General features: G+C 41.4%; 1 protein-coding gene and 1 long non-coding RNA gene across 9 annotated transcripts in view; one reads left to right on the top strand and one right to left on the bottom strand.

Moving 5' to 3' along the window:
- Positions 1 to 17,308, bottom strand: part of NAV3 (neuron navigator 3) — a 459,986-nt gene that overhangs the window by 351,114 nt on the left and 91,564 nt on the right. For all 8 annotated transcript variants that reach the window (XM_082240711.1, XM_082240708.1, XM_082240709.1 and 5 more), the window contains exon 2: positions 3,323 to 3,727. In XM_082240711.1, the coding sequence (XP_082096837.1) occupies positions 3,323 to 3,394 (72 nt within the window). In that variant the 5' untranslated portion in view covers positions 3,395 to 3,727. The remainder of the gene's footprint in view (positions 1 to 3,322; positions 3,728 to 17,308) is intronic.
- Positions 15,911 to 17,308, top strand: part of LOC309542150 — a 31,573-nt gene continuing 30,175 nt past the window's right edge. Inside the window, exon 1 of the long non-coding RNA XR_014224118.1 lies at positions 15,911 to 16,223. This is a non-coding gene — a long non-coding RNA (uncharacterized lncRNA). The remainder of the gene's footprint in view (positions 16,224 to 17,308) is intronic.

Genomic DNA, 17,308 nt, shown 5'->3' with positions numbered 1-17,308 from the left:
CATATTTATAGAAAAATGCTATTTAATTCCCACAGGTATACAAAGCTGTAACACTTAATCATTAGGGGGTTTTTTCATGAATAAAATAACCCACACATTTTGTATTTTGGTTTATGAGATACATTCACACATTAGTGTCATCTTGTCAAGTTCTTCTCCAAGGCGTTCAGAGGTGGAAGACAATTTAAACACTGACAACCGAGTTCTTCAGGATTGCAGATGCAAGAGCTTTGGAGGGAAAATGTTTAAAAGCACTGCAATGATGTCACAAGTATGTGAGTACAGGAAGATCTCCATGATGCCACATCAATCCACTCACAGAGAATCTAGTTAGCACTGAATATACAATTACCCCAAGCCAAGAAAGTAATCAGACCAAACTCTCTTTCCCCTCCCCTGCAACTTGCTTCACCTAGTGCTTATCAATAAATATGAAGCACTGTTCATTTCAGCAACACAAGAACCTGCTAACACAAACAATTGCTAAATAGCTGAGCTGTTTTGAGCACAGACACAAAACAGTATAGCTGCTACTATGCCTTAATGAAATTAATTTGCGATCAGCTATGTGGTAGCAACAGGAGCTCAAACCTGTTGTTGGTGAAATGCATAGCAGTAACTAATAAATGCAACATTGCAAAGCAAGACCATGTTTTGTAAAAAGTGCCTCATGGAATGGGAACACACATAAAATACACATCTCCTGAGCCCGACAAGGCTACAGCTGCAGCAGTCATTCAAGCATTCCTCTTTGTCTGTTCAGTGCTAGCAGGTGTCCTTTGAAGATAGTAAGCAATATGAGCAGTTTGCATCCAGCAAACTAGTTCTGTAGAGCACTTAAGCAAAAATATACTGCATTCATTGAGGATTTCTGAAAGTAGTTTTACCTTCAAAGTCAGAAAAGGGAGAAGACTCTAAAATCTTATCCTTTATGTTTATATGTTTTGCATTTGTGATATTTTTACCAATGTTAAATAAATAACCATAAAGGAGAGAATGCCTCTTCTGAGATGGCACTGATGCTTTCCAGAGCTGCATGGTGATGCATACATGAGTCACAGGAAGCATTGTCAGAGAAAAGATATCATGGTTTGGCCTAGCATTTCATCCACTCTCTTGGTCAGCCAAGAACAAAACCTTTGATACAGTGGGTGGTTTGTCTGGAGTGAGTTTGACTTAGCATTACATGCAAACCAGGCCTATGTAAATCATCTCTTCAGCCTAAATGAGTGGATACTGCCCACCAGTTTAGGGATGGCTCAGAAAGAATCTGTTCAAGGACTCTGGTATAACTGTAGCTGAGTCAGTGTTGTTATATTATCTTAATTTGTATGCTGCATTTCCACATAACTATGCCCTAAGTGATGAATAACACACAAACTAACACCTATCAATGCATCACTACAATAGACAGCCTGGTACAATTTCATTTAAAATCCAAATATAACAACTCAACTCAACAATACTAACATTGTGAAATATTAAGTTCATTACAAGGTCAGCAATGTTAGTTCCCGAAACATTGACCAGTGCCCTGTGCTCATGAATTGCAATGTTTCCTGAAGTCATAAAAATGAGCAATTTTTCCAAGTGCTGTCTAATTTGTTAGCAGCTGTTGCTTCACAAGCAGAGAAACACTTGATTTTCTTATGATTTTTTTTTATTGTTGGAAATGAAAATGCAGACATTAAAATTCAATTCAACAACCAATTATAGTAACCAATATCTTCAATACCACTAGCAAAATAGATAAATAAGGTTTTCAATGGTTCTCACCAACCTGACTCCGGTTGAAAATGGTGGTTCTATAACTGAAGTGTTGACATTTCAAGACTGAAAACTTGGGATGTAAAACACTAGAAACTGGATTCATACATATCAGTTACTGGTACTTCATACACAATAGACAAAATACAGTGCAACCACAACAATCAGCAGATTGTTCAAACCACACCTATTGTTATACAGACAGCCATAAAACCCACCACAGGGCTATGAAACTGAACACAGGTGACATTAGAAGGAAAATCCATTTCCCTTTGCCTCAATGGCAAACATAGCAGTCTTATGTTACAAACATATACCCTCTTACCTGGAAGTAAGTCCCATTGAACTCAATGGTTCTTACTTCTGAGTAGATATGTATAGGATTGCACTGTTATTCAACCTTCTGCCAAGTATGACATACTGAGAAGCTTAAGTCAGCCAATAAAATGTCCTAACACCATCAACACAAACTAAATGGGATAGATTTTGCTGTTCAGACACCCATGAAAGGCAACCAGACTTCAATAGTAACTGCATTTCTTCATAGCTTTGCACAGCAAATGGAACATATAGAAACAAGACAAGAAGAAACCGTTCAAGGCCAACTTCCTTCTCAGCAGAAGGATATTCCGAAAATATCCACTGGTGGACACCTTACTTTTGCCACACAATGTCTCCTCTACAGCTACCCAAAAAGGCTTTCTTTTAGAGCATGTAGCATTGGTGTTTGTGGTTGCTTTTTGGTTTTTGCAAAATGAAGATCAATTGACTTTCAACTGGTCGGTGTAATGATCTGTCAGAATCAAGGTTCTCCATTATGGAGGGAGCCTCCACAGACACAAAGGTTCTCTGCTGTAGAAGTTAACTTTCATCCCACAAAGCAGTCAGGAGAATTCACACAACATTGGGGACAGGGATAAACACACACCTCTGCTGCACCTGTGTTCCCTCATAGCATAATAACAGCTGTACAGGGCACCTATTAAAAACAGGAAGTATTCTTCCTCATCAAGTTTGTAAATTATCCCAGGAAACATGAAACAGGATGTGGCTATCCAATAGCTTAATTATTCTACTTCCTTCAATTAAAGACCATTTTTTAAAAGCAAATGCAACACATTTGATCATTCTACACATAATGCTAACAAGCATTAATTACAATGAAATGCAGTTTTCACAGTTACCATCAGAAGAGTCTGGGAAGAGCAAATTGTCACTCCCATCGTGAGGGAGAACGTATTCAAACAAGGTCAGCACAAAGTTAACAATATTGCTTACTACAGGAGACATTTGGCACAGAGTCAGGAACGGCAGGAAAGTGAATGTTTTTGACAACCAATTTGCCAGATAATTTCAAGACCCTTTGGAAGTCAGATTATCAGGTAGCAATGAAAATCAGCTGCACAGAAACAGACTGATAGCAATAAGGATGCATATAAGAACACATTTAATTTTACACAGTGTTTTGTAAAGGTTAGAGCATTAAAAAAAATATTTGTGGAGAAAGGGGATACGAATTTTAAAAGGCATTCAATTATCAAAAGTAAGTTTTTACCTTTTTCTGATCTTCTAGCTTGTGGCTGAGCGGATTCCTTCCATGCCTGCTCATTTCTGAAGGTAAATCCATCACATCCGTTCCTTGTCCCTCAAAATGGAATTTGTACCTTGGAACAGCAAACTAATCCACAACGTATGGGCTACGGACACAGAGACGCACTGCTTTTTCCATCACACACCTTAGTGGAAATTCACCACCTCCAAGGAATTGTTTAAAAATCCAGTGACTGGGTAGAGGAAATAAATTTCACGATTCTCTCTTCGGACCTTCTGAATCAACATATCGTTCTTAAAAGACAATACATCCAAAGAGAAATGTTCATCCGCTCCTTTAAGCTCCAACTGTTATCTGTTGCTTCCTATACAAGCTTCCATTTTTAAAGGTTACATCCTGTATGTGAATCTGTTGAGGAGGGGAGAAAAAACATTTAATTATTACTATATTTTTTCTTTTTATACATGGAAGAAGCTGGTTAACTGAGAAGCAAGTTATCAGTAAAAATATAGTATGCACAAAAGGTTTATTCAGTCACTTCCTCAACATATATACTGAGAAATGTCCCACCAAAGAGTCCAGTGGGGCTTATTTCCAACTAAGTGTGATTGCCCAGTTCTCCCTTTTGTCTGACACAACGTACTGTACAGCCTTTAAAGTAAATGCATTTCTTGGAAGCCCCATTGGTTTCAATGCAGTTTCCAGGGATGAAACTGCAACCTTATGGCAAATCCTCAAAAAGTGTGAAATTGCAGCTTTTAGCCCCTGGCTCATAACCAACAACAGAGCAACAGCACCTTGAGCAACACAAAGCTAGACTAAGCTAGACCTGTCATCTTCCATGGCAGGTAAGTGCATGAAGTTATCAGGCAGTTCAGATCTAGGCAGCTTTAAGGATGAAGGGTCTCAAGACTTGCTGACAGAGTGAGGAACACTTTTGAGGTCCACCTGCGAACACCCACTGGGAGTTGTGGAGCCCTGGGAGGTGGTGAAGCACCCTACTCACCCAAAAGGGTGAGGTTCATGGGAAGGCAGTACCTTCCATTAAACACTACCCTCTTACCTTCGCAGTGCTGGCTCACAGTTTGTTGTGTGCAGTTAGCATCACACAACCTGCTTCCTTTCCGTAAATGTGTTGCACTAAATTAATGAATGTGGCCCAGTTCACCTAACCTTTGTGTTTTGCCTCCTTATTTCCATACATGGTCACCATCAGTCCTTTAGTCACTGCCTTGTGAATCAGATTAGCCCAGGCTTCCTCAACCTCGGCCCTCCAGATGTTTTGAGACTACAATTCCCATCATCCCTGACCACTGGTCCTGCTGGCTAGGGATCATTGGAGATGTAGGCCAAAAACATCTGGAGCCCCTTACCACAATCAAGAAAGCTACAGAAAAAAGACAGCAACAGCATCTCAAGGACAAAACAAGATGTGATGGCAACAGACCCTTTCAAACTCATGTTTCTACTGATAAATCAGATATGTGGTCTGAAAGCAAAAATGATGCATTGGGGGCAGGGTGCTAGTTTGACTTTAAAGTAATTAAGAGATAGAAAAACAGAATTCAGTGGTTTGTACCTTTTTGTAGAAGGACATAATAGATCAATGAAGTGATAAAATGTGTAACTACAACAACAACAACAATAATAATAAGTAAAGCAGCTGATGCTTGTTTTCAAGTATATGCTAAAATCTGTAAAATACTGATTTACTTAGTGCAATTAAAAACTAAATTCAATTTGTATTAACTTTTTTAAAAAAGAAAGTTTCAGTGATTTTAAATATTTATTTTAAGTGCATAATATTTTCAGAACAGCACTGTCTTGTGAAAAGGTAGGGGGACATAGTTGAGATGATTTTTCTTCATTCATCCTTGGACCACTATTTTCCAGTTGGTTGGAGCTGTTGTTTTTCTTTTAATCAGGTAGAACTTTCGGTGTCAAGTTAGAATTCTGCCATATTTCTTGTAGAATTCAGGAAGACTGGGTATGCTAATCATGGCCTGCATGCTTCAATAATAATGCAATAATTCTTATAAATGTCACATTTCATGTCTTGTCTGTCTGCATAGTCAAAGAAGTTTGCAAAGTTACAAACAAAATTATAGAATGGACTAACATTAGCATTTCACCTCAGGGTCTTTTAATGCCATTGCTTTGTGAGATGTGTCTTGTGGGAGGGGCACTATTTTTCAAGGCGGGGGAGTCCCCTATCATTTATCGTCTACCAAAAGCTGGAGTCTGTCTTGATTCATAGAGTCCCCCAGAGCCACTTATCACTGGCCCAGCAATTTGTTATTTCCACACAAAGCATTCTCTGAAATTGGCTTGGATTCTGGCTCTGCCCCTGTCAAAAAGTCAAATGAATATGCCCTCTATCTTCTCCCTGCCTCATTTTCGAGTAAATAGCAGCTTCCCTGTACAGATTGAGATGCCATGCACAGGACCCCAAACCTTCTGTTATTTATCATTTTATTTCAGTCTTGGAAAGGCTGCCAAGCAAGTATGTCCTTCCTTTTATCTCCTCCATCATTCAATTTGTTGGTCACCGAGCAGAAGAGAAAGAAAATATATCCAAGGTGTACTCTAGACAGGTAGTCAATAACAATGTACTCTCACCCTGCTTTTCATTGCAATTTTCCTATGGGTTTAATGTGCAAGATAGGTGTGTCCAAGGCACAACAAAACCTACACCATGGACTAAGAGTGACAGTCTTGAAAACAAACAGGGATATTACTTGAAAGCTAAATTGCTGGGGACACATATGCCCTGGATGAGTTTTTCTTTCTCTTTCTTTCTTTCTTTGATAATTAAAAATCAGAGATATAACCATTTTATAGTAAAACAAAACAAAGCATTGCACTGATTATGTAGTATTAAAGAAACATTTTGCTCAGTATTGGAGAAAAAACTCCTACCAACCATGAGCAAGACTTTTCTTGAAAAGGCAAGTTTCACATCTGAGGCTGGGACGACAGCAGCATGATGAATGCACTAGTACAGGTGTAGCAATCCACACAGGCCTTGCTCCATTCCCTCTTCAAGTGCTTCTGTTTGGCTACAATGTATTATTGCATTGTGGTAATTCAGGAGTTAAGGAAGCTTTTTCAGTCCAAGGGCTGCATTCCCTTCTGAGTAAACTTCTTTGGATCACAAAGCAGTGGTGGGCAGGGTCAGAGGCAAAAGTGGCCAGAGCAAAAATTTTACCTTTGTACAATAGGCTAGTTTATACACGCACACACACACACAACCCTCTATCCTCCATCTAAGCAAGCAAGAGACATTATCATCATAGTTCAAGGATGAATTCTAGCCAGGCAAAAACACGCAAGCAGGGTGCAAAGCTGGGCTAACGAGGGGTGTGGCCTGAGGGTGCCAACAACTAGACAGAGAGGCCCAGAGGGTCATTTGCAGCCCTTGGCCTCAGGTTCCCTCCCCCCCCCCACCGGTGATAATGCCTCTTTTATTGACTGAATGGAGGGGTGTGTGCACACCACTTTGGGCTCTGTCTGGCCACTCTGTATAGACCCAATAAAATTACTGGACATTACTAACTCAGGTTCATTAATTTCAGCGGGTACCCCTGGTTGAATACAACCCATTTTAGAAGTATAAAAAGTAGACATAAGGGGTGTTTATTATATTCTCTGGTATTCATTCTGTTCTCTGGTATTGTGGTGCCCTGTAATAAACAGAGCAACTCAGATACAGGAATGATCTTTGGCTTAGCTCAGCAAAGAGAACTGCTGTTTAACTCACAGCACTCTGTCATCCTGACAGCAGCAGTGAGGAGGACCATGCAGATCAGGTAAGGAATACAAGGTACAGAGAGCAAGAAAATCAGACAGGAAGTTGTACAGTAAAGCAGAGAGAAGTGTGCTGTAAGAGTACCAGTGAGAAAGGCAGGCAAATTTCTAGTACTGTAATAAGGTGGGAGTTGGGTGCAGCAGATAACATAATAAACACAGCAGTGCAGCCCTTTCTTCATATTTCATTTCTCAAAAAGCAACATATTTATGCTATACAGTGGTACCTCAGGTTACAAATGCTTCAGGTTACAGACTCCGCTAACCCAGAAATAGTACCTTGGGTTAAGTACTTTGCTTCAGGATGAGAACAGAAATCATGCAGTGGCAGCGCGGTGGCAGCAGGAGGCCCCATTAACTAAAGTGGTACCTCAGGTTAAGAACAGTTTCAGGTTAAGAACAGACCTCCAGAACGAATTAAGTTCTTAACCTGAGGTACCACTGTACCTGGAACACGGCACACCATCACTTTTGGATGCTATTAGTCTAATGCAAAACAAAACAAAAGGTAGGACACAGGGTCATAGCAGTTGCTATATTGCACCACATTAGAGATCCATCTGAATACAGCAAACTGTATTCAGCAGAGGTAGCCAAATACCCAGACTAAGATTACAAACAGGGCATGATGAACATAGCCTTCCCTAGAGTTGGTTTCCAATTCTGGTAAACAGCGTTTATAAGGACACTGCATGTGCCATTAGTCGCTATGGAAGACTGCCCACCATACAGTTATGTCAATTGTTTCTGGAGTTAGTGGGTCTTAGAGTGCCCTAGAGAAATAAAATCTATGATGACAACAAGACCAAACAAACATAAGCACACTTGAAGCTCATCAAAATCAATGGGTGTTAAAAGTGCACTCAAACCTGCAGTGACTTCTGACTGTTGTGCTTATCATGAATCGTTTAAGGAATAATTTGTTTGTTTTAATTTAACCTGTGACAATTCATTTGACCAATGACTGTGAGTTTCTTTATTTTCAGAACCCGAGGTTATAAAACTAGAGCAAGGGAATAAGGTCTATTTGAAGTGTTATACTTACCTTTTTTCATTTTTCAGCACAATGCAATATTGCCAATTTAAGAATGAGCCACAGTGGTACACAGTATATGAGTATTAGCCCCCACACCCTAGAATAGAGACTCACACAAGAAGATGGGATTAAATGGCCACAACTTTATTAGCAGTGCGAAAGAATCTGCAGCATGGGACTAAACACCTACAGGCTGAATTTTGGAAGAGAGCAAAGGAATGCCAAAAAAATATTGCTCATTGTTTTGGAAAACACCACCTGGCATAAACCTAAACACTATCTTTAAATTGGCGATGTTTTCATTGCCAAAGGGGAGCCTAACCCCTGCCATCCAGCAGGGCATGTCCTCAAACCAAGCAAATGCCTCAAGCCACCTTGCAATGTAAGGTGGTTTGTCAGATGGCCTTCACAAAAGGTGCCTTGGGGTGTTGTTGTTGTTGTTGTTTAGTCGTTTAGTTGTGTCCGACCCTTCGTGACCCCATGGACCAGAGCACGCCAGGCACCTCTGTCCTCCACTGCCTCCCGCAGTTTGATCAAACTCATGCTAGTAGCTTCAAGAACACCATCCAACCATCTCATTCTCTGTCGTCCCCTTCTCCTTGTGCCCTCCATCTTTCCCAACATCAGGGTCTTTTCCAGGGAGTCTTCTCTTCTCATGAGGTGGCCAGAGTATTGGAGCCTCAGCTTCACAATCTGTCCTTCCAGTGAGCACTCAGGGCTGATTTCCTTCAGAATGGAGAGGTTTGATCTTCTTGCAGTCCATGGGACTCTCAAGAGTCTCCTCCAGCACCATAATTCAAAAGCATCAATTCTTCGGCCTTGGGGTACTTAACCTTAAATGCTGAAATTGCCAAGATGTGACAGATTAGCAGCCAATTAAACCAAATTAACCACATAGCCCTGATCAGAACAGCACAGGAATAGGTGAAAAGGGCAATCCAAGATGCATAAAATAATTTGGTTAGAGAACAGTGCTGATAATTCTTACAGTTCTTGATGGTGACTGGCTAATCCTGCACTCTAAAAAGGGTACATAGGTGGGTTGCTAACTGACACTTAAAGAAAGGAAGAGAGCCAAGACCCTTTTAATGGGAGACTGCTGCTCTCCTATTGACCATCAAAGGTATTGTTAGATGGACTGATTAAGTGAATTTGGCCACAGTGAATTAACTGTGCACTGGTACAATCCAGCCTAGATGGTCTCCTCCTATTCTTCTTTTAGACTAAAAGAAACCCCTCTGTAGGCCTGTGTTTAGAGCCTTGCCAAAAAGCTGTATAAAACCCTGTTTAAGAAACTGTTTTCAAGAAACCCTGTTTGCTAAGGGAGCCTGAATCATTACTCCAGTTTCAACATACACCACGCGCTGTTAAACTGAAATGCACTGTTAAACTGAAATGCACCTACCTTTCAGGATGAACCTGGACTTCACTGAAGCCAAGAAAAAGACTTCCATGTGATCTAAACAGGCAATTGTCTATTTTAATGCTAGTCAGTATTGTGTCCATACGCATTAGCACCCTCATTCTTCATCTTTCAGAACAGCGTCCAAATATCAAAGAGGAAACAGTCCCTGCTCTACATCCATGCTGCATTTGTTTCTATTACAATTGAGGACCTATAGAAACAGAAGGCACACAAAGGTGTCTTGCACAGAAGATGCCAGAAACCAATGTACCTAAGAAAAATGGCTAAGACATAGATAAGAATGATTGCATTAATCCAACTGCCTTTTACTTAGATCTAGCCCAAGCTATCCTTTCTCCATTGCCACTAAACTCATTACACAGTTTGATTTACTTACCTCTCAAGACAGGTACACTTTATTTCCCCGATTACTAACCTTTGACTGCTTTACAATAGTCTTACATCGCTTTACATCTCAATTAGCTGACTATACTATATTCAGTTATGTCTTGCTGACCAACTTTACAGGTACTCTAAAAAATAGAATAACATTTGACTTGAGAGTAAGTGCCACTAATATACTTGGCTAAGATGAAACAATAAAGAATCACAAACCATATGAACCTAGCCAGAATCAATATACTTCAGAGGGCATATTGCTGGCAGATGCAATAGCTTGCATTGAAATCCTAACCATACCTAAGTAGAAGTAAATGCCATTGAATTCAATAGAGCATAATTCTAGGTAGATATGCTTAGGATTGTGCTGTTAAATGTTGATATTGTTTGAACACACAGTGACACGTGACACTTCTAACAGAGAGTCCACCAATGACCTTTCAAATATTAACTGTTAATTTTCTCTTTTTGAAAAAATGTTTGTATTATAGTAATCTTTAAATGTAAAATAAATAAATCATACACCACTAACAACTTGAGCAAGAAACTGAACCACAAGATCTACAGTGTTTTATTTCTTCCAAAATTTCTGCCTAGTCTGTTCATCAAAATGTCTATTAAATGCATCAGTATATTCCAGCTATGTTACAAGAGGTCAGAGAAGGTTTATAGAACAAAATCTACCGAGAAGGGGGGGGGGGAGACAGAGATTAGAAAGTTGTCAGATATTGCTAAAGCCTCAGAGATTGTTTTATGGATGTCTCCCAAACTAACAACTAATAGGCCGTTTTCTTTAATAGCTTTTTTAATAGTTAGGGGTCTTCTCTGTGGCTGACCAGTTGGTTTGCCAGTGCTGTTGATTTTGCTAATCTTTCTCTGGGCACCATAATAGCAAGGTTAATGTGTTTTTCTACCCTAGAAAAGCTCAATATTATTGATGTGCTTAGGAGTCAAACATCTAAAGTTATGTTTGTTTTATGGGTATTTTCTTATAAATATTTTTATCCAATATTATGCAAACTGCTCAGAGATATCATTAAGTGGTTAATACATTTTGTTAAATAAATAAAAAATTAATATCATGTTTTAACAAATAGTTGAAGTGAATATTTTGACACATGTAAAAAACAGGGGGAATGGCAGAATCAACACACCCTAAAATGCTATGAAGCACTAATCACTTACTGTAAGAGGTGTTTTAATGTGACCAAGGAGCTCATTGACATGGAGGAACTTCCCCAGTCATTCAGCAAAAGAACCCAATAGATTTTATGCCCCACCAACCCTCACACTGTCTCCCCTAAGCTGGGTGAGCAAGGCACTGGGCTTAGGGAAGTAGGTGTGAGGCTCTGGCAGGGTCCTGGAGCCCTCTCACCTCCTTCCCAAAACTTGGAAAGCACTAACTAGGCTTTGGGAAGGAGGCAGGAGGACTCTAGGATCCCTTCAGAGGTCCACCCAGGTCCTTTCCAAAGCCCAGTGCTTCACTTATGCAGCTTTCAAAAGGTGGTACGAGGTCTATGGGGCAGCTGCATGTTGGTGTTAGCAATTTCACTCCTCCAATGCTACAGATGACATTGTTGTAAATCACATGCCTGTCTGGGATGACTCTGGGAAAGGAAGAAGTCTTATCTCTTCTGCTGCGGGTACTATTACACTGTAAAGGTAAAGGGACCCCTGACCATTAGGTCCGACTCTGGGGTTGCAGCGCTCATCTCGCTTTATTGGCTGAGGGAGCCGGCGTACAGCTTCTGGGTCATGTGGCCAGCATGACTAAGCAGCTTCTGGCAAACCAGAGCAGTGCACGGAAACGCCGTTTACCTTCCCGTCGGAGCGGTACCTATTTATCTACTTGCGCTTTGACGTGCTTTCGAACTGCTAGGTTGGCAGGAGCAGGGACCGAGCAACAGGAGCTCACCTGTCACAGGGATTCAAACTGCTGACCTTCTGATCAGCAAAGTCCTAGGCTCTGTGGTTTAACCCAAAGTGCCACCCGTGTCCCTATTACACTGTACTTTCGCTTTTATTTATTTCTTTTTGTTCTTCGTACCTGGAGAGAACAGATGCCATTATGCCTTTGTCTATACATATTGTGTAATTTAATAGTAGATGAGATCTACGATATCTCACTCTTCTTTCTGTGTTTTGCCAGAAGATTAGTGTGCATATACCAGCTGGTATATGTCACTGAGTGCACTGGAGAAGGGAGGAAATGCGCGTACCGAAGGACTCTCAGAGTTTCAGGGACTTGCAGGCACCCCCAGGGCATTTTTCCAACAGGTGGGCCACCCTGCCATAAAGGAACTTGGTGAACAGAGCAGGTCCCTCTGATGAAATCAGTGTGCAGAAGTCACTACTGTGTGTGTCAGTCCAAACATCAAACACTGGATCTAGTAGTCAAAGGTCACTGGTAGCTGTTGCTGAGTTCACTTGCACTACACATTTTCTCCCCGAAAGACTACATATTCAAGTTATGGAAAACATTGCAGAGTTCAGATGAAGTTTTACAGCACTTTAAAGACTGACAAATTCATTATAGTAAACTCTTCTGTAGGAGTAGCCAATTTGGTGATCTCCATAAGTAGTATATTCTGCTGCAAGAGACTAACATGGCTAGCTTGGTGCAAATCATAAAGTTCAAGCTTTCCGAATGCAAAGTATAAAATTGAAAGTCTTGTCCACACCTTTCAGGTACTGCAATCACTGGATTACAGAAGTTATTTGATGTAGTATAACCAGGCAAGGAGTGACAGGTCTTGGACTTATTATTGCTGGAAGCCTTCTCTGTGGTAAGGAGTCTGACCTGAGTACTGATGCTTAAGCTGTAAAGGCAGATCTCTTTAAAGTCTACATTATTCCTTAGCAATAAAAAGTGATAGCAGCTGGGGAAAGACCCTTTCATCTGTTCCCACTCCAAATGCTGCCCCAAGCAGCTGTTTAAAGCCACCAAATTATAAGCAAGTCCTGCAACCATCTCACAAAACTCAATCCGAAAGTAGGAATGTACAAACAAATTGATTTTTTTGTTATTCCTGTTCGTCTCAGCAGAGGATGCTACATTCTTCAAATGGTGTTAAGATATCAGTAGGAGAAGGAGCTGGAAATGTACAATGAAAGTTGACCCATCTCCCCTCCTCCAGATTTAGAATTCACATACATTCATTAGATATCAATGATCTGGACATATTTTGCTAAAATTACTTTTAATACATATAAATATTTGCCAACCATTCTAAGTGTTGTCCTTTTGAATTCTGCCTGGAAACTAATTGACAGCCAATGCAGTCGGGCCAAGATTGATGCCACATGCTCAAACCATCTTTCCCCTTGTAAATTATGAGTAAAACTAAAGGTAAAGTAAAGGTACCCCTGACCAACAGGTCCAGTCGTGACTCACTCTGGGGTTGCATGCTCATCTTGCTCAAGAGGCCGGGAGCCGGCGCTTGTCCGAAGACAGCTTCTGGGTCGTGTGGCCAGTGTGACTAAGCTGCAGCTGGCGAGCCAGCACCAGCGCAGCGCACGGAAACGCCGTTTACCTTCCCGCTGGAGAGCGGTCCCTATTTATCTACTGGCACTTTGGGGTGTTTTTGAACTGCTAGGTAGGCAGGAGCTGGGACCAAACGATGGGAGCTCACCCCGTCACACGGGGATTCGAACCACTGACCTTCCGATCAGCAAGTCCTAGGCACTGTGGTTTAACCCACAGCGCCACCCGCGGTCCCCTATGAGTAAAACTACATTCCTACTAATCAGGTCATAACAGCATCTTAAAACGCTATCTATATTTTAAAGGGAATACAGAATAAGATTATTTGGTGTAGTACGTCTAATTCCTTGGTTAAAATGCATTTGATATCAGAGGTGACATGAAAGAATGATTATAGTCTTATTATGAGTAACTTTACAGCTTTAGGACTAAAGGAAATTCTTACTGGACCTTCCATTAAAAAAACACCCACACACTTTAAAAGCAGCTATGCCTACTCTGAATTTGATCAGAGCTGTGGTACAGGGGAAGAAGGATATTAACTCTTTTCAGCCAGATTTCCCAGTTCAAATTACACACACATATATACTCAAAGCTGCAATTTAGCCCTGCTGCAGAAAAAATTACAGGTACCTGAATTGTGCCCATATTCTTTCTCCAGCAGAGCTAATAGCTGCTTCAGAGATGGACACAATTTATACTGGAAAAGGAGCCAAGGGGATAAAGGGTTACAGTTCTCCCCTCCATCAGCACTGCTGCTCAGATCAAAATCAAAGTGCACATACCGTGTGCAGCTGCTTTGAAGTTTAATGTAAAACAACTTCAGAGGGGATTTTAATCAGATTGCCTATGCCATGTCTCTTCTGGCCATCAGGCACATCTAAAGGCATGCTTACCAACCAGCTGAAAAAATAAACAACAGAAACCCAATTCCATATCGCAGAGAACACAATATGTGGCAAGGAGAATAAGAGACCACGGAACACGTGTCAAAACTGATGTGTCATACAAGGAATGCATTTGCTTCCTTGCTGGCATGATTTCATATTCCAGAAATGCAAAGTTATTCCCAAATCTGATGCATTTCCCACAGCAAATTAAAACTTGCATATATATATATATTTTTCCAGCTCTTTACAGATGACGCACATACAACAGCACTGTTTATATCTAGCAGCAGCATATCCAGAAAATCCTGTCGATGCCCCCATGGCTCAAGGGAAGTCCTGAAAGCAAGAGCCAGAGTTTGCTTTTACCCCTTTGAAATTTGGCCTAAATTTGCATCTATATGCAGATTAGTATAGGGACGCGGGTGGCACTGTGGGTAAAACCTCAGTGCCTAGGACTTGCTGATCGCATGGTCAGCGGTTTGAATCCCTGCGGCGGGGTGCACTCCCGTCGTTCGGTCCCAGCGCCTGCCAACCTAGCAGTTCGAAAGCACCCTCGGGTGCAAGTAGATAAATAGGGGCCGCTTACCAGCGGGAAGGTAAACGGCGTTTCCGTGTGCTGTGCTGGTGCTGGCTCGCCAGATGCAGCTTGTCACTCTGGCCACGTGACCCGGAAGTGTCTGCGGACAGCGCTGGCTCCCGGCCTATAGAGTGAGATGAGCGCACAACCCTAAAGTCTGGCAAGACTGCCCATACAGGCAGGGGTACCTTTACCTTTACCTTTATGCAGATTAGTATATGCAAATTTTCTGGCCAGAATCTTTTAAGGGCTTAGCAATGCCCCTGCTATTACAGAGTCAGCCTACACCTGAGAAGAATGAATACAAACAATCTGCAAAGGCAAGCGGTTATGAATTTAGCAAACTTTGCCTCAAAATTTAAAGCAAAGAAGCACCATTGATACATAACTCCAGCCTGCTTTTTGCTCAGAAAAAAAGAGTCAAAACCTAATGGGGAGGCCTTTCAGATACTGTTGTGACATGTGTCAACTTCATTTATTATCAGTACTGTATTGTAAAAGTGGGGAGGGGGAGCCTGGACAGGGTTTGCCAACAACACAAAGGCTTCGGAAGACACTAATTAAAGCAGAAGAGTAATGTGGTTAGGACTAGTCAAACAGGAATGCTGGAGGGATGAAAAGATTGTGGAACTAAAAGCAATAATTCCAGCTCTCCAAGGGCAGTTGTCATCTCTGCAAATCATTTTCACAGGATGAGTGGTAGTAGATCAAGTGTGAGAGTCTGGACAAAGATACGTCTTCGCCTTGTAAGTATGGCTTCGTGGATATATATTTGATTAATTTAATGCCACTAATTAAAATTTGCTCTTGACACTTGATAAAAAAAACAGAGTAAAGTGTGCACCAGAGAGAAATGAATAAAGAGACCCATGGTAATTATAGTGAGGGACTCCAAAAGGTCATTTTGTCCTCCATCCTGGTCCCAAAGCCCATGTTCTCTCAAGCCCTTTATTGCACTTTGATTTCAAAACCAGCTATAACAGAGATGGAAACCCTGCAGTGTCTCATCGGGCTCCCAACTCTCCTCTGCCACAACCATTATGACCAGTGGTCAGTGATAATGGAAGCTGTAACTTTTGTGGGCCACGGGCTTCCACATCCTTGTACCACAGCAAGCAACCCACTGCTGCAACTACTGAACTAAAATAGCAAATGCAGGGAGTTTTAAAATTGTCGAATGGCTGTTACTACTAGAACACATGGAATGGATTTCTAAATATTACAAGAAGGATCGGTAATGCTCTCCCAGTCTTCTGCTTATGACCATGCCTAGCCAATGGTGCCTCAACTTCTACTTCTGGTTTCAGTAAGTACTCTGCCTGAATACACTGGCTCTTGCTAATGAAAAGGATTCTGGGCCTCTGCTCCAATTCCAGCACTTAAATCTCAGTTCACCAACTTGCAGTCATTAGAGAAATGCCGGGGGAGGGGGGATTCCCTCAAATTTCTGACAAATAGCTTTTTTAAAAAATATATATGATTTCAGTGTGAGACACTAGGCTGAGACTAAAGCAACTTGGGTGCTTGTAACACCAATGAATACCATTATCTGAGCAGAAGGAGCTGATTGCCTGCAATTACCATTGATATTTCTGCCCCAAATGTTATCAGTGCTTAAGGGAAGAGCAGGAGCACAGCCCTGAAGAGCATAGGGATAGGAAATCTCAGGACAAAAAACAGAGGCCAGGAGCATCACATATTTCTTCCATGTGTCATTTCCACGCCCTTTCCACTACAACCTCTTTCTTTTCAACAAATGGTTCTTACCCTTGCCAAGGGGTATATGTGGTGTCAGGGGAGAAGGAGTACCTCAGGCGGGGGACAGGTCATGCTACTTCTGGGATAGTTTGTCCACCTTCGGTCCCCACCCTGCACGCAGCTCTCTCTTATGGCTCCTAGAAGCTGTCAGCAAGCAACAGCGTACAACAGCAGGCACACCCCGGGAATGGCTTTGATTGGCCACCTAAACCAGGTGTGGTTAGCCAATGGGTCTCAAACCCATCAGTGTGTTAGACAGGCTCTAGAAGATTGAACATAAAAGACCAATAGTGGGTCCAACAGTGATTTCTGCATAGGCTGCCCAGACTTGCAGCCTGGGGGTGTCACTTTGGTGCTGCTGACACAGTGGTTTAGCTCCAGCCACAGAGACCCACTCCATTGTCTCTGAAGACAACAATAACAATGCTTACCAATTATCTTAATAATATGCTTTGCACTAAAAGCTAATTTTAAGAGCATTTCAACTACAGATTTACTTTATTCTCTTTCTTTTGCACCCAATTTGATTATGAAATAATCTAAAGTAAGCCAATCTATGTTCCTTTTCCAATCAATCATCAGAGCTTTCTTTTTCTTCCAAACAACTTAGTGTGCCTTGCAGATAGTTCCCAG

The sequence above is a fragment of the Podarcis vaucheri genome (genome assembly GCF_965113315.1).
Source record: "Podarcis vaucheri genome assembly, chromosome: 10".
Classification (NCBI taxonomy): domain Eukaryota; kingdom Metazoa; phylum Chordata; class Lepidosauria; order Squamata; family Lacertidae; genus Podarcis; species Podarcis vaucheri.
This window is presented reverse-complemented; position numbering and strand designations above follow the sequence as displayed.